This window comes from Lepidochelys kempii, chromosome 15 (assembly GCF_965140265.1).
Source record: "Lepidochelys kempii isolate rLepKem1 chromosome 15, rLepKem1.hap2, whole genome shotgun sequence".
Classification (NCBI taxonomy): Eukaryota; Metazoa; Chordata; order Testudines; family Cheloniidae; genus Lepidochelys; species Lepidochelys kempii.
In genome coordinates, this window is record NC_133270.1 from 3881139 (window position 1) to 3904270 (window position 23132).

The following is a 23132-nucleotide window of genomic DNA, read 5'->3' on the forward strand; positions in this document are numbered from 1 at the left end:
CTCTGTCCCAGAGCAGGCTGGGAGGGTCCTGTCTCCTTGAGATGTCCCCCCCACCCCCCAGTGTCCATGCTGGAGGCTACAGGCTGCCCAGCCGGTCATGTCCAGCACAGTCAGTCTCCCAGCACCGCCGGAAGTGAGCAGGGGCGGGCTGGCCGCAGCGTCAGCTCCACGTTCCCCCTGCAGACAGGCCGGCTCCACGGTCCCACGTCCAGGCTGTGCCCTGGCCTCAGTGGGGCGTGGGGTGATGGTCTGAGCTCTGGGCTGCCCTGGCCAGCTGGAGACACTTGTCGTAGAGCCTGGGGGGGCTGCCCTGTGCCTCCCACTCCTGCCGCTTGACCTTGACGGAGGCCGCGGGCCACACCTGCCACCGCCCCAGCGTGTTCTTCAGGTGCCGTGCGGGTGCCAGGATGGCCCGGCCCAACCCGATACAGCTGGGAGAGAACAGGAGCGTGCTTAGTCCAGGGAGCGCCAGGCCACTGGCACCATGGGAGGATCCCAGCCCTCGGCCCACTGGGGAATCAACCCCTATGGGGCTGAGGAGGGAGGAAGGCAGGGGCCCAGATCCCCCAGTTCCACCCTGCTCCCGTGGGCCCATAGGGGCATGCTGTAGGGAGCTGAACTGAGCCTCTTCTCTTCCAGCCTCCCATGGCCTCTAAGCCTGGGCACTCCTCCCAGCTCCCCTGCTTGGCCAGCCTGCCCCATGTGCCCCACTCAGGCTGTGCCTTCTGCCAGATCCCACCATGACACTGCCGCTGTTAATGACGGAGTGCTGCCAGGCAGCTCTGGGGCAGGGAACTGGAGCCGAGAGGGGCAGGGGGCTGGGCAGGGGAAGGGGCTCCTCCGAGTGAGCACCTGCCCTCGCCCCTGCTCCAGGTGGGGAAAGGGCCCCGAATGCCTACGGCACTGCATGGGGGCCCTCAATGCTAGCGGTGCCCCCAGCCTGGCCCTCCACTACACAGGGGATCCAGGCTCCAAACCCTCCCGCCCTCTCTATGCGCAGGGTGATCCTGTGCTGCCACCCGGTGGTGAGAAAGCCACATTGCAAGCCTAGCCTGGGCTGCCCCCTTCCAGCACCTCCATGGGGATCTTCAAGCAGATGTAGAGCCCAAACCAGGCAGCACCCACGTACCAGCATAGGGGACCTCCCCACAACACCAGACTGGGAACCCAGGCTGCAGGGGACTCCATGCCACCTTTCTCCCACCCTGGGACTCTGAGCCCCAGCCCAGGGCACGGAGGCTCTGAGCCTGGTGGTGATGTTGCACTCACTTGGGCTGCTGCTCCCCATCGGCACAGCCCCTGGGCGGCTCCAGCACGAAGCAGGCCATGGAGATGAAGTCGGACAGCACCTCCTCCTCCACCTCATTGGGGCCCTTCGTCCTGCGCAGGAACCGTGCCAGCCTGTGGGGACAGGCACAGCTCACAGCGGGACCCCACTGGGGGCAGAGAGGCAATGCTGGGCAGGGGCCAGCGCCCCACCAGACATGCACCAAGCGCCCCTGCTCCTGCAGAGTCCCCAGCACCTACACCCCATCCTTCCCCCTCACCCGCTGCAGAGAGCACCTGGCCCAGTCCCTGGGAGCCAGGGTTAGCTTGGGCAACCGTGGGAAGGAACAGGCCCAGTGTCAGGCCCTTGGCCCCTCACTCTGTACACCAATCAGAGCAGAGCTAGCCAGTGCCAGTCCCAGCACCGGGCACCCACCCAGCTGCACCCCAAAGGGCATGGGGCTCTAGAGGGGGCCCCACTGCCTGAGGAGGTGGTACGCACCTGCGGGTGCAGTTGCAGTGGAACAGGGTGCGGGAGTCTGGGTTGCGCAGCTGGTACTTGACCTCATGGGGCGCGATCTTGTGCTCACACTGGTCAAGGCGCTGGTAGCATCCACAGCTCCTTCCTGGGGCTGGGGGGAGGGAGTTGGGCTCGGGGTCAACTGAGGCACATCACTCGGGCCCCCCCCCCAGCGGGTCAGGGGCCCAGAAACTCTACCCAGGGCCTCGGTATGCACAATGCTGTGCCAAGTGCCACGGGCACCCAAGCTCTGTGCACACACACCATGGGCATGGGCAGTCTCTGGGCGTTCCCCTGCAGAGCATGCCACCCCCGAGAACCCATGGCAGCCCCCCAGCCCCCTCTGCTCCCCCGCCCTCGTGCCCAGAGCCCTCACTCACCCCGGTGGCTCAGCTTGGGCGGGTGCAGTGTGGGGGTGTGGTGTGGCTCCAAGGCTGGGGGGAGTGGCGAGTTAGTCCTTTGGGCAGGGCGCGCTGAGTCCCTGTCCTGGGGCTGCCCTGCCCCCTCCATTCTAGCCCCACCAGGGGGTGGGTGCTCAGTCTCTGGTGTGGGGCCCTGCTCGGAGGCCCTCGTTGTAAGGGGTGGTGACTCCTGCCCCCCCAGGGCTGGGACACGCCTGTGTGGGGTGGTGGCCGCATCCTCAGCAGGGGCAGGGGGCAGCGTGCCCAAGCCCCTGCGTGGGGGGGGCGTGACAAGCCTTTGATCTTCTCTGGGGCTCTGTGACCCCTGGGCCCCATCATCCTGCCCAGGCCTCTTCCTGTTCTTCCTCTGGTGCTTCCTGCCCCGCCTGGCGTTCTTCTTGCCCTTGCTCGGCGGGTGCGGAGCAGGGCTGGCCGTCTCCCCCCGGGGCAGGCCATAGTGGTACTGGCTTTGCTGCACCATCCGGGCCAGGGCTACGGGGCCATAGCGTTTACACCTGGGAGCAGAGGGGGAGTGAGACAAGGCAATCCCCCAAACTCCCACTCCCTCCAGGGCTGGGCTGCTGGAGCTCCTGACAGCCATGTCCTGGCTGGCACCGTGCCCCCATCATGTGGGAGTGCCGGGGCGGAGCTTACTGGCTCCATCCCACCTGCCAAGTCGTGCCACCTGCAGCAGCCAGTCAGGGAGCGGGACACACCCCACCGGTGCCTAGCTGCTTCGCCACAGCACACCCTCCCCCACACAGGGCCAGCCAGGGAACCCCAGCCTTCCCAGAGCCTGCCCTGGCCGAGCAAGGGAGCCACAGCCTGGGGCCAGTACACGGCCATGGACACCGGCAGTCTATGTCCAGCGGGAGAGATGGGGTGACAGAGGCCTCCTAAACCCAGGGTTGTGAGTTCAATCCTTGAGGGGGCCACTCAAGGATCTGGGGCAAAAATTGGGGATTGATCCTGCTTTGAGCAGGCGGTTGGACTAGATGATCTCCTGAGGTCCCTTCCAACCCTGATATTCTATGAAAGAGGCAGCCCAGGGCAGGAGAAGGGAGGAGGGCCAGGTTCTCTGCCAGGCACACTAGCCCAGCAGCCCTGCAAGCTCTGCAGCGATCGCCCACACACTGGATGGCAGCAGAGCCTAGGACCCCCACCGGCAGGGCTGGGTTCCACCATAGGCCCCCTGCCCACTATCTGCCCCCTGCTGACCTGTCTTTCCCCCGTTCCCCTCCACCATTAGAGGACAGTCACCTGGTAGAGTCCCCATGTGCCCCGCACCCCACCACCAGCCAGAACCGCAGGGGACACCCTGTGCTGGGCGAGTCTGTCCCTCCCTTCCCATCCCGCCCCGAGTCCTGGGGCTCCCTACCACCTTGGCACGGTGCCGCGAGCAGCCTGGCTGAGACCCTGCCTGGCTGGAGAATCACTTCTAGAGATGTCTTGAGTTCAGTGACCTCACCGCACTGCCAGGGCAGGTGGCGGCTCCGCCATCCCCAGCCGGTGCCAGGCCTGTCTCTGCTCCACAGCTCGCCAGAGGCAGTGTCCGTCCTATTCCTGCGCTGTCTCCCACACCTGAGCCAACCCTGCTCCCGCCGGTACGCCCATGGCCGCTCCATGCGGTCTGGCAGGATTCGGGATGTCTGATGAGCTGACGTGGAGTCATGGGGCACCTCCTGAGAGCCCCTGGGAAGCTGATCTCTGCGCCCCATCACGTGGCAGCAGGCTCTCAACCCCAGGAGCACCCTGGAGAGGAGCCCGCGGTGTAGGGGTGGATGGGAATGCTGCCCAGCTCCGGTTCTACCTTCAGTGCCTTCAGCACTGCTAGCAAAGGGCATTGCAGGGACACACCAGTGAGAAACCTGGCACAGCCCCCTCTCCAGTGACGCAGTCAGGAGCCCGGCCTGCTGGGCGCAGTGCCCAGAGACGCTTCCCTGAACCTTGGCTTGGGGAAATCGGCTGCAACTCCAGCCTGCCCCGCCTGACGGCCCTGGTGTCAAAGAGCCCCCCTGAGAAGCTGGGCATGGTTCTGTGAGCAGGGCCAGGGGCTCAGGACCCTGCATGGGTACTCACCCTCCCCACCAGTGCCAGTCCACACATGCTTCGCTCTCCTCCAGCACGAAGCACGGGACCTCCAGCAGGTTGAAGAAGGTGATGCCGACGATGTTGGAGATGGTGTCGTTCAGCTCCAGCAGGCACTGCTTGAACCTACAACCCAGCGAGGGGTGTCAGAGCCGCAGGCTGCGCAGTACAAGGGAGCCAGCCTGGACGCTGGCAGGCGGGTGAGGAAGGGCTGGCTCAGAGACGAAGGGCACAAGGCGGGCAGCGGGGGCAGAGAAGGGACTGCAGAGGAGCCCTGCTGCTGTCCAATCCCAGCCCCCTCCCACGCTGAACCCCTGGTTAGCGGCTCTGTTGGGCATGCAAGGTGACAGCGACAGGCCCCCGCACAGCCCGTGATCCAGGAGTCGCCAGGGAAAGGGGCAGTCGGGGTCTGCCGGTGTCTCCATGGGACCTGGGGAGTTGAGTCGTTTCCAGCCAGCCTCCCGCTGGCCCTGGACACTGGAGCAGGGGTGGGCCCTCTGGAGCTGCACAGCTGTGGGTGGGGCTGGGGGCTCCCAACCAGGCCGTGCAAAATGGGCAGAGGGGACCTGCAGGCCTCACTGCCCCCAGCTCTGCTGATGCTCCTCAATCCTGACTCAGAGCCCCACCACTCTAGGCATCTCCTGAGCCCAAAGTGCCAATGCTGGTGCCTGGGTGGGTTTGCGATACAGACAGCCCCCAACTTCTCTGCCCTGGGGAGCTGGTGCAGCACCAGGCTAGTACGGCCTGTGCCAGGCTCTCCCATGCCAGCCCGCTCACCTGGCATCGCAGTCGCAGTGCGAGATGGTGTGCAGGCGGTAGTTGCGGATGCCGTAGTTGTACTCCAGGGCAGAGAGCTGCTCTGCGCATTGGTCGTGTTCCCGGCAGCACAAGTCTGGGCCCTGGAAGATTCCTGCAGGGAAGGGGTGGCTGGCTCAGGGGAACTGGCGCAGCATTGCCCAGCAAAGCAAAGCAACAGCCTGCAGAGGCCGCAGCACCCTCGCTGCTGCCCCCTGTGAGCGATGGGTGGGGCACCTATTGGCAGTGCAGGAGGGGACCTGCAGGGTGGGTTATTGTCACACACACTGGCCACGATCCCCAGGAGGGAAGAGCACCCAACTCAGGCTGGACATGCAGGGGTGGTGGCTCTGTGCTGGCTGAAGGTCTGGCCCCATTAGGGTATCTCTAGGGCCTCCCTCAGTAGCCTGTGGAATGCCTTGGCCCCATGGGGCACCTTGGCCCACTGACACCATGCTCAGGAATGCAGCAGCCTCGAATCAGCTCCCGCAGATACTTACACCCCTCCTGCAGGGGTCACACACAGAGGCTCGCAGGTTGGGGCGGGTGAATTCCCCAGGGAGCAGGGCCAGCCAGCCCTGGGGTCACCAGGGACCAGCCCCATCTACCAAGATGATAAAAGACACAACTGAGGGACACTGAGCTGTCCTGGGAGCCCACCTCTCCCGGTCCCACTGGAGCCACAGCTAGGCCAGAGTCACTGACTTGCAGCAAATCCAGCCCCTTCAGCTCCTGCAGGCAGCATAGTGAGGAGACTGGGCAGCCCCACGAGGGGCTGTCTCCCTGTCCCCAGACCTGCCAGGCCCCATGGTGATTTGGGCCCAGGCGTTTGCCATAGGGTGACCACTAGGGCAAAGGCAGGAAGCTCATTTAACCCCCTTCAACTCATTCCAGCCTCTTTGGCCTTAGCTTGGGACCTGCCAGCTCCCCCTGCCCACAGTGCTGGGTCCCAGCTCTGCCCCGGGGAGCTGGGGGCACTGGGGATGTTGCAGCTCTTACCTAACTCGGTGAGGTTCTCTGCAGAGTCCCCAGCTCCACACCACAGCGTCCCTGGCATCGTCCAGCCCCGCCGGGTCCTCCTGCGCCCACGCTCCTCTCGGGCCAGTCCTGCCCACTTGCCCACGGGCGCTCTCCTCACCCGGGGCCTGCCAGCCCCCAAGGGCTCAGCCCTGCTGCAGGTGTTCACGTGCTGGGCCAGGCTGTCCAGGGCTTGCTGGCGCGTCGGGCTCCAGGGGCTGGCAAAGAGGCTGCTCTGCGGGCGCTTGGCACAGGACTCCTGGTACAGGTGCGTGAGCCAGGGCTCTTCCTGGATGGAGCAGGCCAGCAGGTGCCCATCCCCATCCCAGGCGCTCTGGAAGAGGGCCAGGGCGCCGGAGCGCTGGCTGAGGAAGCTCAGGTATCTGGTGCCCGCCGCCTCTATGTAGCAGAAGGTGTCGCTCCTGCTGAAGGACCCTGGGGACCCGCAGGCCCCCGGCTCGGCTAGAGAGATCAGCGCCCAGAGGATCGGCCACATGGTTCCCAGCCGGCGCCGGCCAGTGCGGGGAAGCGGCCAGCCCAGGGGCGCCCGGCGGGGCGCGCTGGCAGCTGGGCGCGGAGCCGGCGGACGGAGGAAGCTGAGCCCCGCGCCCTGCCCGGCTTTAAGGCGGCGCGGCAGCCGCGTGGGGTGAGGGCTGGGCCGCCGGCCGGCCGCTGATTGGGCCACGCCCGCCTCTGGCCCCGCACATGGCGGGGAGCTGCCCCGGCGGGCTCGGCGCTGCGGGCGCCGGGCCATGGCTGGGCCCGGAGAGGCGGATCCCTGCCCCCTCAGTGCTTGGGGCGGCAGCATGTGGCTTGGCCGCCGGGATCACGCACGCAGGCCCCCGCTGGTCTCCTGGCTCCTCTCCGGCGCCCGTGGCGGGGGGACTCAGGTGGGCTGCCCCACGCTCAGCACAGGCAAGGAGGAGCCAGCAGGGCCCTTGGCACGGTGCCCTACCCAATGGGCCTTGCCCAGCTGCTCCTCTCTGGGTCAGGTCCCAGGGACCTGCCGCACCAGCGCGCGGAGGCTGCGGCCCCGGGCTGCGCATGGCCCCGGGCGCACAGGGCTGTGCCAGCAATTAACGGCCCCTCAGAGCCTCCGGGGAGCAGGTGCCAGACGATGCCGGAGAAGTGGGGTCAGCCAGTGGCCACTGTCTGACCTTTCCCTAGCCCCGTCTGTCTCTCAGCTTCCTGGCGTACTTTGCAAGTTACCCCCTTCACCAGCACTGGGGTGCAGTCACCTCTAGGGTGCACCGTGGCAGCTGCTGGACAGCACACAGCAAGGCCCCAGCGCGGGAGAGCAGGAAGGGAAGAGGAGTCCCGTGGGCAGGTGAGTGGAGGAGGAGGGGAGATAAGGAGGCAGGATGCAATGGCTGCCGTTAGCACAGAGAGAGTTGTCTAGTGTGGTGAGAACATGGACTTGCCATCAGACTGGGCGGCTGTGCTCATCGGCACCATGGGCTCTGTATGACGGGCAGGCCCCTCTCCGTGACTCAGTGTCCCCATCTATGATATTAATAGTTGGCACTTGCGTAGCACTTTATAAAGGTGGGTCAGTGTCATCATGATACAGATGGGGAAACTGAGGCACAGAGCAGGGGTGGGACTTGTCCAGGGTGACAGTGACCAGCTCTCTAGCTACTACAGAGCTGGGAACAAAACACAGGAGTCCTGGCTCCCAGATCACCCACTCCCCTGTCTAAGCAGTAAATCACTAGACAAGTCCCTGCCCCAGGATTTAATTTTTTTATTTAGAAGATAAAACTTGCCTGAGTGCAAGTGACTCCAGGGAGTTCTGGGGCTCCAAGGACACCTGCTCGCAACTCCCTGCCCAGCACCTGTCTCTGCTCGTCTGGGCTGGTGATGCAGGCATTGCATCCAGAGTGGGCAGATCGGACAGCCTGAACTTGGCATTCAAACAGCCCAAGCCCGGGACCCTGACCCTGCAGGCCTGGGGATTGTGACACACGAGTCCTTCCCTTTCCCCGGGGAGCTGAAGCTGAACAAACCCAGCCAGGGCTTTGTGAGTGCCAGCAACCAGACTCAGGGCCAGATTCACCCCTGCGCCAGTGGGAGGCAGGGGAGGTTGTGACGAAGTGGGACTGTTCTTACTGTTTCCTCTGAATGCTGTAGGGGTGCCTCAGTTTCCCCTATGGATTTCTTAAGTCTCTAGGTGGTGGGATGAGGGGGTGTCATTGTTGCAGAGCAAAGGGCCCGTGTACATAAATGGGCAACACTCTGTCTCCTGGCAACTGATGGCTTGGGCCCTTCCGCCCTGCAAGGTGAGAGCTAAAGGGTTAGAGAACGAAGGAATCCGGTGACCTCCTGGCCCGGGAAACGGAAAAGCCCAGAGGAGGAGGGGCTGGAGGGGGAGTCAGTTTGGGGCCGGCTGGGGACATGGAGTGAAGTGCAGACATGGTTGACTGGCTCACTCCCACCCAAAATGGACCCGGCTGAGGGATCCTGTTCTCTGTACCTACAAGCTTTGTTTTAGACCGTGTTCCTGTCATCTATTAAACCTCTGTTTTACTGGCTGGCTAAGAGTCATGTCTGACTGCGATGTTGAGGTGCAGGACCCTCTGGCTTCGCATGGGCGGACTCGCTGTGGGAGGTGCACGGAGGGGCAGAGGATGCTGAATGCTCTGAAGTCAGACCCAGGAAGGTGGAAGCCGTGTGAGCTTCTTGCCCTGAAGACAGTCTGCTCACAGAAAGGAGGCTTCACCAGAGTCCTGACTGGCTTCGTAGGGAGCAGTTGCAGAGCATCACCCAGGGACTCCATGACAACTGGAGGTGGCTTGGGCCTCCCTTGTTCTGGGGCACATGAGGCAGGATCACCGATGTGCCAGCCCTGCCCATGCCCTGTGCCAGGGTCTGCAACTCCTAGGGTGCCTTTGTGCCAGGGTATTCCTTGGAGGGGGCTGACACTTGCCCTAGGATCCCCTTCCTCAGCATAGCCAGCACAATGGAGCTGTAGGGCTGGAAGCAATCCTGATCCTCCCTCACCGCCCCCATGGGAATGCAGATGTCCCTGATTCCCCCACGCCCTGCACAAAACTGGGGTAGGAGGGTGAGTGGCCCCTGCAGGAGAGGCTGGAGAAGCAGCTGGGACAAGGGGGAGCTTGGGACCAGCATTTGTTTCCCCCTCCCTTTTCTGCCCACACCCCCAGCAACCTCCCCTTGCCGCTGCCTCCTCCTGGCTGCTCCTTCCCTGCTGGGATGCAGCGGGGGGGCTGTGACTGGGGAGGCAGAGGGGCACCTGGCTGCCTACAGAGCCCCACACCACCCCACGTGGCCATAAGGAGCCACTGGAAGATCATCCCTTCAGCCCAGCCATGTGTGAGGATCCAACCAGGCTGTGGGGAGATGGGAGAGCCGGGAGGGGCGCTGCCAGGTGCCAGAGTGTCCCATGAGATGCTGGATATTTAGCTTCTGCAAAATTAGCTCAGATTCTTGCTGCCTCCCCTGCTCAGAGAGGGGTGGGTTTAAGCCTACCTCTGCTTCCCATTCCTCTGGAGCAGCCTGTGCTGTCAGTGGAAGGACTTTTATAGGGAAAACAGCAACAAGAAAGACCAAAAGCAAAGTGCTCAGGGGAGAGAGAGCGCGGTGTGTGCTCTCCCTGCAGGTGGGCCGACTCTTTGAAGTTTAAAAGTGCAGTACAGAGAAAATGAAGCTTGTTGCAGAAATACAAGTGCCAGAACTTCTTCATGAGTAACCTTCCTGGTCTTATTCTCTCATTGCTTGCAGAGCCTTGGGGCTTCTTTATGTGAGGAAGCTGGCACAAATAGCCTGCACTCTGTTCCAAAAGAGAAATTGCTTTATTCCAGAACAGTTCGTGTGCTTGGGCACAGAGCTCGCTGGAGGGGCAGACATGAGGATTTCTGAGCAAGGAAGCTGCCTGCTGGTGTTTGCTCCTACTGGGTTCAGGGCAGTGGGACCTTGTGCACATTCTTTGTAAATAAAGAGGAGTGTACAAAGAATAGACTTTTCTCATCTCACCAATTCCTCATCCTAATAGAAACAACCTGGCAAGACCCTGAATATTGGTGAACGGCTTGGGTCAAAGGGGCAATAGTATGGAGTGTTCTGCTGTGGGACAAAGAGATGGACCTGTGTTCAACAGGAGCTAATGCCCAGTTGGGCTGAATGAGATGAGCTCTGTGGGACATGCATTCAGGGCAAAGGAGCGTGACCAGTCCCAAGAGAGCAGGAGACAGCTGTACAAATGGAAAGTACTCGGAATAAGGAGATGTGACAAAGTGGGAATTTTCGGTAATATTTGTATGAACTCTTTGTGTACCTCGGTTTCCCCCATACTCTGCATTGTTACCCAGTTGGGGAAAAAGGATTAAGTTGACAGGTGTAGAGACTAAGGCCATGTTTACACTATGGACCTTACAGCAGCACAGCTGTACCAATGCCGCTGCACCGCTGTAAGATCTCCCGTGTAGCCGCTCCGTGCCGACAGGAGAGGGCTCTCCTGGTGACATTATTAAACCACCCCCAGTGAGCGGCGGTAGCTACAAGAAGTGGTAGAATAGACATGGCCGTAGTGTGTGAGTGTTGCCTCGCTGTCTGAGGGGACTGAATAAGAACATAAAAACATAAGAACGGCCACACTGGGTCAGACCAAAGGTCCATCTAGCCCAGTATCCAGTCTTCCGACAGTGGCCAATGCCAGGTGCCCCAGAGGGAACGAACAGAACACGTAATCATCAAATGATCCATCCCCTGTCGCCCATTCCCAGCTTCTGGCAAACAGATGCTAGGGACACCATCCCTGCCCATCCTGGCTAATGGATGGACCTATCCTCCATGAACTTATCTAGTTCTTTTTTGAACCCTGTTATAGTCTTGGCCTTCACAACATCCTCTGGCTAGGAGTTCCACAGGTTGACTATGCGTTGTGTGAAGCAATACTTCCTTTTGTTTGTTTTAAACCTGCTGCCTACTAATTTCATTTGGCGACCCCTAGTTCTGGTGTTATGAGAAGGAGTAAATAACACTTCCTTATTTACTTTCTCCACACCATGGGTTATTAAAAAGGACTGGCCTAGGCCAACCGATATCTGTGGAAAATCCGAGAAGACAATGGAAAACCCAGTCACCAGGACACTGAGACCTAGCAACCAGTGACCCAGTGGGGTGAGGATTTCCCCATCTCTCATTAGGAAAGCTGAGCGGAAACCCCAGCTTGAGAACAAAGGACTGTCCTGTCGTTGCTTACAGACAGGCCCCCAACCAGAAGCAAATACTCACCAGCAACCACACAACAAAAACACTAACCCAGGAACCTATCCTTGCAACAAAGCCTGTTGTCAGCTTTGTCCACATATCTATTCAGGGGACACCATCATAGGGCCTAATCACATCAGCCACACTATCAGAGGCTCATTCACCTGCATATCTACCAATGTGATATATGCCATCATGTGCCAGCAATGCCCCTCTGCCAAGTACATTGGCCAAACTGGACAGTCTCTACGTAAAATCACAAATCAGACGTCAAGAATTATAACATTCAAAAACCCGTCGGAGAACACTTCAATCTCTCTGGTCACTTGATTACAGACCTAAAAGTGGCAATTCTTCAACAAAAAAACTTCAAAAAAACAGACTCCAACGAGAGACTGCTGAATTGGAATTAATTTGCAAACTGGACACCATTAAATTAGGCTTGAATAAAGACTGGGAGTGGATGTGTCATTACACAAAGCAAAACTATTTCCCCATGTTTATTTCCCCCCCCTACTGTTCCTACACGTTCTTGTCAACTGCTGGAAATGGCCCACCTTGATGATCACTACAAAAGGTTTTTCTTCTCTCCTGCTGGTAATAGCTCACCTTACCTGATCACTCTCATTACAATCTGTATGGTAACACTCATTGTTTCATGTTCTCTGTGTAAATAAAATCTCTTCACTGTATTTTCCACTGCGTGCATCTGATGAAGTGAGCTGTAGCTCACGAAAGCTTATGCTCAGATAAATTTGTTAGTCTCTAAGGTGCCACAAGTCCTCCTTTTTGCGGATACAGACTAACACCGCTGCTACTCTGAAACCTTCCTTGGCTGGAAGATCAAGGGCTCAGGAGTAGGCGTCAAACAGAGTCTCCCCAGAGGTGGTAGGAAGAGCAAGTCCTGAGAGACTGAGGCAATGGTCTGGGTGGGCTCGATCGCTGGTACTGATCCCCCAAGCCAGCCAGCCCCTGGGAGCACCTGCTTGTGACCAGCTCAGAGGGTGTTCCTGGCAGGGGTCTGGGTTGTGTTGTTCGTGTGGGGGGTGTTGTTTGTGAGCATGCACAATGGGGCAGGGTGATTGGAGGCATGTTGTGCAGGTTGTCAGGATATTCATGTTGCAGGCTTGTATAGTTTGTGACAGGACTGTTACCCAGGAAGGTGTTGGGGGTGTTTGTTAGGGTGTTGTCTCTGTGTTTGTTTGTTGGGAGGGTGTTACAGGGTTGTCGTCCCTGTGTGAGGGTGCACTACTTGTGGGGGTGTTGTGTCTGTATGTGCGGATATTGGTGGGTGTTGTCTCGAGGGGGAATTGTTACAGGGAGGTTGCAGGGGGGAGGGTGTTGTTTGTATGTGGGAGGGTCTGTGTTTGTGTGCTGTCCTTGTGGCAGGGGGATTGTGCTGTTTGTCGGGGCTGTTGCCAGGGTGTTGTGTGTGCCCTCCCAGGCCGTGCCCTGGCTGTGCGGGGCTGGTTGCTCTGTGTTCAAGGAGCAGGTGATGTGGCACTCAGAGAGATAACCCGATGCTGCTGATAAGGGAGTGGGAAGGACTTGGCGAGACAGTGGATTTCAGTCAGCAGGGATGGGGGGAACGGGTCAGGCTGTGCTCCTCAAGGGAAGCACATGCAGGAGTTAGAGCAGGGCCTGGGCTGGTCTGTCCCATTTAGCACTCAGGAGCAGGAGTCCCATGTCCTGAGTGCAGCTCCTCCCCTTCCTCAGCAGGGGGTGGCTGTTGGGTGGGGACTCTCACCATCCCCTGGGTCTGGGCACAGGGCAGCAGAGGGGGGATATGCCCCCTGCCATTGGCAGAGCCTTAGCCTAGCAGCTGGGGGTCAGCTCCCTGAGGATGGCTCTGGTCCCTTGCCCCATCCACCAGCACCCTGTGGTCAATGCAGCCAGCACCAGGGCTCAGAGCCGTGGAGTTTTCCTTCCCACAGAGGGTGACATTCCCCCTGTGCAGAGGGGCCATGCCAAGGCGTAGGTACCACATACACCTGTGACCCAAGAACCCCTGGATGCCAACTGGCAGAGGGCGCTGGGGTATACAGGGGTCCCCAGGGTTCACTAAAAGAATGTCATGTAAAGTCCCTAAGGAAAGCCTGTGTCACACTCATCATCATAATCATATTGAGATGGATGTATGGAGAAGATGTGAGGAGTTCTACATATACTAACAATTATGTTCTCTAGGTCATTCGTTCGAAACAGGTCACTCAGAGGTAGATGTCTTGAGACAAACTCCTCCAGACAGGGGCGTGGGAGACACTTGTCTCCAGGGGACCAGTGGGCATTGTTGTTTCTCATGCAGTAGGAGTCAAATACTGATGAAGAGCTGGCGGAGACTTCAGAAGGCAACTACCAGGAAAAGGCAACAGCAGGAGCAAGAGGGGAAGGGAGATGCTCTCTTGAGGTGAACGTCCAAGGGCTGTTGTGGTACGTTTGGGGGTGCAAATAGTCACCCTGGCATCCTTCACTGAGGAACTAAATGGATAGCGCGTTGGCTTCATGAAAAAGGGATCCCAGCCAGGCTTGGTTAAAACTGCTGGACAGAACTTTGGGTGAGAAAAAAGTTCTTTAGCCAGGAGGGGAATGTGTTAGTGAAGTTTGAGCTTTAGAATAAATTAATAGATTCCAAGGCCAGCTGGGACCATTGAGACCATCTAGTCTGTGTAGCACAGGCCAGAGAACAGCCTCAAAATCGCTCCTAGGGCAGATCTCTTAGAAAAAAATCCCATCTTGATTTTAAAATTGTCAGTGATGGAGAATCCACCATGGCCCTTGGTAACTTGTTCCAATATTAATTACTCTTATCATTAAAAATTTACGCCTTATTTCCAATCTGTATTTGACCAGCTCCAACTTCCAGCCATTGGATGTGTTAGATCTTCCTTTGCTAGAGTGAAGAGTCCAATTATTAAATATTTGTTCCCCATGAAGGTACTTACAGACTGTGATCAAGTCACCCATTAACCTTCTCCTTGGTAAGCTAAATAAATTGAGCTCTTCGAGTTTATCACTATAAGGCAGGTTTTCCAATCCTTTAGTCATTCTCAGGGCTCTTCTCTGAATCCTCTCCGACTTAGCAACATCCGTCTTGAACTGTGGGCACCAGAACTGGACACAGGATTCCAGCAGGGGTCACTGTAGGGCCAAATCCAGAGGTAAAATAGCCTCTCTGCTCCTCCTCGAGATTCCCTTGTTCATGTATCCCAGGGTCACATCAGCTCTTTTGGCCACAGTGTCCCATTAGGAGCTGATCGTCAGCTGATTATCCCCCATAACCTCCAAATCTCTTTCAGAGTCATTGCTCCTGTAAGTCTGGCAGACATTCATTGTTCCCAGGTGAATACATTTACATTTAGCCATGTTAAAACACATATTGTTGGCTTGAACCAAGTTTACCATGTGATCCAGATTGCTCTGAATTAGTCACCTGTCCTTTTCATTATTTACCACTTTTTGTGTCATCTGCAAACTTCATCAGGGATAATTTGATGTTTTCTTCCAGGTCACTGATAAAGGTGTTAAATAGTGCACATTTGTTCCCATCTCTCACGCTGGTTTTTATTTAAATCTCGATTCTTTCTTAAATACATTTCCTTTTGGTTTAGAATTGAACTCCAGGGCTGTGTGTAATACAGGAGCAGTGGGCTAAGGCAAAATGGGGGATACTGTTCCTTTGGGAACAGAGGATCTGGGCTTTCTGGAGGGATCCAGTGACCAAGGACTGGAAGCCACAGGGGACACTTTGAAGGAGCTGGGTTGCATCTGTTGTCACCTGGCAGGGCTGGTGTAGCCTAGAGGAGAGTGCTGAAGTGGCTGACAGGCTGGCTGTGTTAAGGAGCTAGAACCCGGCTGGCACAGGCAAGATTCCCTTGCACTGGAGGCAGGTGGCAACAAGGTGACTCACAGCCCTGGGTGCCCACGAAGCATCACAGGGCGTGGTGCCCAGAGGGGCAGTTACTACTCCACGCTGTTCCCAAAGCAATGGCCTGGTGAGCTGAAGTTCCTTTTGATCTGGGCTTGGCTTACAATTTTCAACTAAATCAGAAGGAACTTCGGCTCCGGGCAATGTCTGCACCCTGCTGAAATCTCCCATCCTGCTTGGGAAATAATTGGTGACTTTGCAGCTTTCTTCTGTGTTAGCAGCCCTGATGCTCCCTAGGGGTATGTAGGGCGCTGCGGCACCTCACCACCCCCTGTCCTTGTCTGTGCCTGCTGTGGACCAGCTCCCTGAAACCACCAGCCTCTGGCGGCGGAACAAGCACTGCTTGCCACACACGCCTCCTCAGGCCTCGCTCTCTCTGTACGGGTAGCGACAGGCACACACCAGCCCTGGACACAGAGTCCAGCCCCTGTTCCACAGGGTGCTCACAGAACAACCAGGCCTGGTCTTCCCCAAGGAGCAGAACAACCAGCTTATAAGAGTTGGCCCAGGCCCAGCGCTTCACTCAGCGCCGCGGCACTGAGAGAAGTTTATAGTGAAAACGAGAATACGTTTGTTCTCAAAGACCAGAGTGTCAAGTAAAGGTGAGTAAGGACACTGGAAACCAAAGGTTACATATAAAACAAAATTCAAACACACTTCCTGGAGACTAAACTTAACTAGCTGGTTACCCTCCTGTCTCAGGACGGCCATCTCACTCAACTCTCCTCAGTGTTTGCAGCCACACTCTGCATGAAGCAAGTGCTCTGTTGGTTTACTTCCTAGGTGCAGGGCGACGGTGTTGTCTTTGTCTCCCACATGTAGCAGAGGGAAACTTTGATGTGCACCTCAAGACAAGGTTCTCCCCACCTCTGCTCTTTGCCCCACCAGTTAGATAAACATCTTTACTGGTGACCAGCCCCTAAACAGAGAAGTTAAGAACATAACTTTCAGGGTGTGTATTTAACACTTACACAATGTCTGTGTGTGCATTGAGTGAGGCTATTGGTGACCAGACACCAGCTTTTCTTTGAAACCTCTCGTGACACTCTTGGGTGAATCAGAGGGTACATGCCAGACGCAGGAGATCGCTGTAATCCCTGTGCACCTCTTGCTAGTGGCATTAGATGGTTCTTGGGCCACAGCAGCTCACAAAGCTCAAACCTGTTGTGGGTCTGTGCTTAGCCTGCTAGGCTCCGGCACACGCTGCTAGTACTGGTGAAACTGGTCGGTTGGGGGGATATTTACAGAGCCTGTGATGTGCTACAGCCCCTTGAGGGGTTGCAGTTATACCTGTGTAACGGTGCCTTATACGCTGCTGAGAACGCTCACCATTCCTTTAAGAGAAAAGGAGGACTTGTGGCACCTTAGAGACTAACCAATTTATTTGAGCATAAGCTTTCGTGAGCTACAGCTCACTTCATCGGATGCATTCAGTGGAAAAGACAGTGGGGAGATTTATATACACACAGAACATGAAACAATGGGTGTTACCGTACACACTGTAACCAGAGTGATCACTTAAGGTGAGCTATTACCAGCAGGAGAGTGGTGGGGGGAGCTTTTTGTAGTGATAATCAAGGTGGGCCATTTCCAGCAGTTGACAAGAACGTCTGAGGAACGGTGGGGGATAAACATGGGGAAATAGTTTTACTTTGTGTAATGACCCATCCACTCCCAGTCTCTATTCAAGCCTAAGTTAATTGTATCCAGTTTGCAAATTAATTCCAATTCAGCGGTCTCTCCGTGGAGTCTGTTTCTGAACTTTTTGTTGAAGAATTGCCACTTTTAGGTCTGTAATCGAGTAACCAGAGAGATTGAAGTGTTCTCCGACTGGTTTTTGAATGTTATAATTCTTGACGTCTGATTTGTGTCCATTTATTCTTTTACATAGAGACTGTCCAGTTTGGCCAATGTACATGGCAGAGGGGCATGGCTGGCACATGATGGCATATATCACATTGGTAGATGTGCAGGTGAACGAGCCTCTGATAGTGTGGCTGATGTTGTTAGGCCCTATGATGGTGTCCCCTGAATAGATATGTGGACACAGTTGGCAACGGGCTTTGTTGCAAGGATAGGTTCCTGGGTTAGTGGTTCTGTTGTGTGGTGTGTGGTTGCTGGTGAGTATTTGCTTCAGGTTGGGGGGCTGTCTATAAGCAAGGAGTGGCCTGTCTCCCAAGATCTGTGAGAGTGATGGGTCGTCCTTCAGGATAGGTTGTAGATCCTTGATGATGCGTTGGAGAGGTTTTAGTTGGGGGCTGAAGGTGACGGCTAGTGGCGTTCTGTTATTTTCTTTGTTAGGCCTGTCCTGTAGTAGGTGACTTCTGGGAACTCTTCTGGCTCTGTCAGTCTGTTTCTTCACTTCAGCAGGTGGGTATTGTAGTTGTAAGAATGCTTGATAGAGATCTTGTAGGTGTTTGTCTCTGTCTGAGGGGTTGGAGCAAATGCAATTATATTGTAGAGCTTGGCTGTAGACAATGGATCGTGTGGTGTGGTCTGGATGAAAGCTGGAGGCATGTGGGTAGGAATAGCGGTCAGTAGGTTTCCAGTATAGGGTGGTGTTTATGTGACCATCGTTTATTAGCACCGTAGTGCTCTGGGGCCTGTTCCATTCCTTTGCCAGCCACAGGAGTTCAGCTGGGGATGGCACCAGACACTCCAGCCCCCTTGCGCATTTCTACTGTGCCGGGGCTGGGAGGGGGGAAAATGCCTCTGGTTGGCTGCTTTCCCCACAGCCAGTCAGAGCTGTTGCAGGTAGCAGGAAGAGCTCTTCCCCACCCCTCAGGAGCCTACACTGTTCTCACAGAAGGGGAGGGGACAGGAGGGAGCTAAAGAGCCCAGCAGCTCAGGGCATCCCCCCTCCCCTCCTGTGAGCAATACGGACGGGACTGTCCTGTTCCCCCTACAGCACCTGTCAGGGCAGAGGGGGGTGAAGAGCCCCCCCCGAGTCCGGAAGGGAGTGAGGAGACCCCACTGCAGCCGCAAAGACAGGGGCGGGGACAGAATTGATGAGGAGATGGGGGCAGAATGAATTGCTGAGCAGGGGCCAGGCAGATGTGGGGTGAGAACTCCTGCAGTGGGGGCCAGACTCATCTTAATAAATCTGGGAGCATTGGCAACTAGGGCTGCCAGTTTTGGCTGGACGTATTCCTGGAGGTTTCGTCACATGACATAATCTTTAACTTCAGGACGTTAGTCCGGGAGGGTTGGCAACCCTATGGCAACAGTACTTGTCACCCCCCCCCCCCCGGGGGCGGGGCGAAGTGCAACAATCCAGCGACAGCTAAACGCCCCCCATAGAGCCTTCAAACAAACCAGCCAACCACCTTATGGCTCTGGGGCCTGTTCCATGAATTTACGGGGTTCTGACTCATGACTTGTGAACCTTTGGGGTTGGCCAGCTGGCCGTACTGGTTAGACTGGTGTAGCCTCTTCCCCTTCCTGTACAGAATAGCTAGAAAGCAACTTGGTGCAGATGTAACTGTGTACATCTGATGAAGTGAGCTGTAGCTCACGAAAGCTCATGCTCAAATAAATTGGTTAGTCTCTAAGGTGCCACAAGTACTCCTTTTCTTTTTGCGAATACAGACTAACACGGCTGTTCCTCTGAAACCTGTGTTCACACTCAGCGGCTTGTGCTGCTGTAACTATTTTTGCATGTAGGTATGGCCTGCGGGCTGCAGGGGGAAGGCTGGCAGCTCCCAATGCCCCAGAGAGCTGTTTCTCCCTGTTAGTCGCTGATGTACTAGTAGTGGACAAAAGCTGGCAGTCCTTGCTCAGGCATCTCCCCCCCACAGGAGCAGGGTGCCAATAGCTGCCCTCCCCCTGGGACTTCAGGTGAGGAGCTGCGCGGTGAGCCCCAGGGAGCTCAGCATGCCGGGCTGGGTGGTAAGAAAGGGTGGAGCCAGCACCAGGCTCTGCCGCACAACAGCCTCTGCTGGCAGGCGGTCCAGTCACCTGTGCGCGGGGTTAGCTGTATGCCTGACACACCCTGTAGGCATCTCAGGAGATACGGTGTCTGATGGCAATGCTGACAGGACAGGAAACAGGAGCTCGTGATGCTGTAGCAGACAGCTGGGATCCGCAGCCTGCCAGGGAGCTGGCGCTTCGCTGTTTCTTAGGGTGCAGGGCACCGCATGGGGATGGCCAGCTGCCAGAGGTTCTCTCCTGCTTGGCACTCTACAAGCCAGTCCTCATGGCACTCCAGCAGGGTGATGCGTCGCTAGCCCCATGGCAGCCCTGCGACACAGAGAGGGGAAGGTGCTAGGCCAAGGCCCCATGGAGGGGCAGCAGCAGGGCTGGCATGGGGGCACAGGAGCCCCTGGCTTTCCCACCTACCCCAGCCTCCCCTGCCCTCCAGCAGGGCTCCTGCCTCTCTCAAGCCCCAGCCCAGCTCCCTTTGGTGGGGAGGGGCGGGCTCGGTACCACATCTGGGGAGCCTTGCCAGGTAGCCCCTCTCCCAGAGGGCATTCTGGGGAGACAGGCAGGTGCCCCACAGCCCCCCATTCTCCCCACTTAATCCTGCTGCACCCATCCCCTGCCAGCTCCACTCTCTCCAGGGGCCCTTCAGCACCGTCACTGGCTGCTCAGGCTGACATCACACGGGTGCTCCGCTGGCCCTGGCAGCTCCCCCCCGACAGCATCAGGCCCAAGTGCCCTGCCCCCCAGCCCTAGGCCCATGGGGGGAGCTGTCCCTTGGGCTATCTGTGGCCCTGCTCAGACACATCCCCTGCCCAGTGGGCGAGCTCCCAACCCGGTGGGTTCAGGGGTGCCACAGGGAGGGGCCCATTCCCTGACTCTGCCTTGGGGACAGGGCCTGTGGTTCACGTGGAGGGGGGCGAGGTGGTGCATGTGTGCTGACCTGGGAGAGGCTGTGAAATCATTTGAGGGGGTCCAGACCTTACCCAGGGGCCCCTCCCCATCTCCCAACACCCTCCCATACTCTGGGGACAGCTGGGAGTGCTGGCCATGGGGCAGGGTGCATGGGCTGAGCTGCGGGGGCTGTACGGGCTGGCAGAGCCTATGGGGTGGGAGCAGGATTTACGCAGTGCCTGGCCCTGCCTTGCCCAGAGGTGGAGCTGTTCTGCTTGGCTGCCCCACGCCCAGACCCTCTCCAGAAGGGACCCCCTCCCATTCCCTTTCCCATCTTAGGCTTTGCAACATTTCATCTGTGGGCTCCCAGGCCCCCTGCTGCTCCCCGAAGCCCAGCCTGAGAAGCCCCTGCTGGACCTGGCTGGGAGCCGGGGAGGGCAGCTGTATGTACATTCGTGCAGAGCTTGTGATAAATTCCTGTGAGAGCTCCCTGTCCCTCCAAGGCAGACCCACACAGCCCCTCAGCATCAGGTGGGCAGAGCTCCCTGAGTCAGACCCCACACAGTCCCCTCACCGTCAGATCACACACCTCCCACACCCCACACAGCCCACCCCTGCCCCCCCTGCCCCCGGCTGGAGGAAGCCTTCCCAAGGACTTCACTGGCTGGGGGAGCTCAGAGCCAGGGGCAGGAGGAGGACCAAAGCCCTGAGCACAAGGGGGGTGTGTGTGATGAGGAGCAATCAGTGACCCCTGCTCCCCCAAGGGCAGGGGAGGGAAGCCCTAGGACTAGCCAGAGTGGGCAAGCCCTGGAGCCCAGGCAGGATGTGGATGGACCCCCCTCTCCCCAGTGAGGCCCACGCTGCGCTGCAGGCAGCTCAAGGTTTGGCTGCCAGCCATTGTCCCTGCTATCAGGGCTTCCCAGCACGCTGCAGGGCCAACGGGACAGGCCGGGCAGAGTCCAGGGCCTGGCTGTGACATGGCCCCCATGCTGGACCATCACCTGAGGTGTCGCAAAGTTCTCCTGGCTGCCATGTCACCTGGCGGGGGTTACTCGGAGGCGGGGACAATTCCTGCTGTCCCTTGCCCCACAGCAGCATGGTGTGTTCAGAAAATACGGGTCCAAAGAGGCAGCCGGATGTTTGCAAACACTGGCTCCTCCCGCCAGGCCTGGAGAAACCTGCCCCTCGCTGTCAGCATTGTTGTTGGTGTGATACAGGCCCGAGAGGGGAAGGGACTTCTCTCCAGTCCAGCCCGGTCTCTCTCTGCTGCAATGCCCTCCCCACCCCCTCTGGCTCTCTAGCACCCCTGCCCCCCTTGCCTGAGTGCCCCTGGCCCTCCAGAGCCCAAGCTGAACCTGTTGTGCCAGCCTCATGCTGCCAGACCCAGCTCTGGGGAGAGCTGCCCGGAGCAGGGGCTGCCCAGCCATCCCTGTGCCCAGGCTGCCGGCTGCTGCATGGTGCCAAGTGTGTGAGCACGCCAGGGCCTCCACGCTGCTCCAGGGCCAGCCCCAGTTTGGGTTTGTCGAGGAGATAATGCAAGATAAGATGGGACACTCTGGGCTCTGGCCTTCAATCCTCCCCTGCAAGCAGACAGCTGGGAGAGCCATGGAAGCGGCTGGACACCGGAGTGCAGCCACCTGCCCCTTCCCTGGGCAGCTGCCCTTCAGCCCCGGGGCAGGACTCCTGCCGTGCCAGTTCCTACTGGATTGAGGGGGGTGCTGGGCACTGGGACAGGGAGGGCAGGGTTCCCCATGGGCAAGGAGTCTGAAATGTCCCGTGGTGACCCTGCGCTGACTGGCTGGGGGCTGCTTGCAGCTGTGGACTGATGTTCCAGTGACAGGGCTCATGGTGGTGCCCAGGGTCAGAGCTGAGCTGGGCCCCCGGCCAGGCCAATGGGCATGCGCGCCTGTGGCCCTGGAGTCCCGGCAGGGTAGCCAGGCTCCTCCGGTGGCACTGCAAGGCTAGCCCTTGTCCTCTGCTCTGGCTGTTTGCTCTTACCCTGGGGTACGCTGACGTGTCTCCGTGCAGGGGAGCTGGGAGATATGTGGGCCAAATCCATCCTGGAGTCACTGCGGGCCAATCTGCCCCTCCCCTCAGGCTGTCCATCCAGTTCCCAGTCAGCCCAGCTCCTTCGTGGGTGCTGCAGATTCCTTGGGCGTTTGCTCTGGCTCTGGGTCTGAGCACATCTCACTCGTGACTTTTCCCTTTGCTCTCCGCTGTGCCCCCCACAGCGATGGCAGGACCCTGCGGGGACACTAGCAGGTCCAGGTTCCGATGCAGCACCAGCCCTCCGTGGGTGAGCAGGGCTCCCCGCAGGGGGAGTCTGGGGCTCTCAGATGGCTCGGGCTGAGGGATGGTCTCATCAATGGGGCAGGGGGCAGAAGTGGGGCTGACACTCAGGATTAAACCTGCTGGGTTCCTGTCTGTCCCTGCTGGGGATGGGGGCTCCGTATGCTGCCTGCCCAGGCTCCTGTCTCTGGCCGCGTGCCCCACACAGCCCAGCTGCAGCTGGTTCTGTCGCTGGCTCAGAGCAGACAAAGTGAGACAGTGGTTGTGGACCAGCCAGCCAGCCAGAAGTTCCATCCCTGTCCATGGGGTCAGCCTGCCACTGTACTGGCCCCTCCAGCTCCCCGGGGGGCGATTCCCTCACCAAGGGCCTGATCCTGCCCCAGAGCCAGCGGCACAGACTGTGCTGCTCTCTGCCACGAGCCCCAGTCACATCGGGGAAGGGGGCTCTCGGGGTCAGACTCTCAGCACCTACAAACCTGTCCTAGCAGGGCTGCTGGGCTCTGGAAAATCCGGCTGTGAGTCCAGATCTCCCTGGCGGGCCTGAGAGCAAGAGTGTAACAATGCTGGTTCTGGTGGGACCCAACGGAGAGTGCCAATTCAGGACAAACTGCTTCAAGCAGGGCAGCTACAGCCCAAGGCTGGGGTTTCTGTGCACACCAAGGCAAACCAAGGCAGCCGGACAGAGAGGACTTTGGTTTTACCCCACTGGCTAACCACAAGTCACACAAGCAATTCCCTCAGACACTCCAGTTTCCCAGTATCACCACCAGTGCCACTCGTTATGGGGATG

The 23132-nt window shown here is 58.3% G+C and overlaps 1 protein-coding gene across 1 annotated transcript; it reads right to left on the minus strand.

Annotated features, from left to right (window-relative positions):
• Positions 1-149: 149 nt before the first annotated feature.
• On the minus strand, positions 150-22636 carry PLA2G3 (phospholipase A2 group III). The gene is given in 10 exon segments (XM_073313382.1): positions 150-431; positions 1270-1401; positions 1769-1898; positions 2167-2702; positions 4267-4401; positions 5053-5185; positions 6070-6735; positions 6738-6843; positions 13178-13307; positions 22245-22636. Coding segments are annotated over 10 exon segments (2565 nt in total). The 3' UTR covers positions 150-226.
• Between the last annotated feature and the right edge of the window lie 496 nt (positions 22637-23132).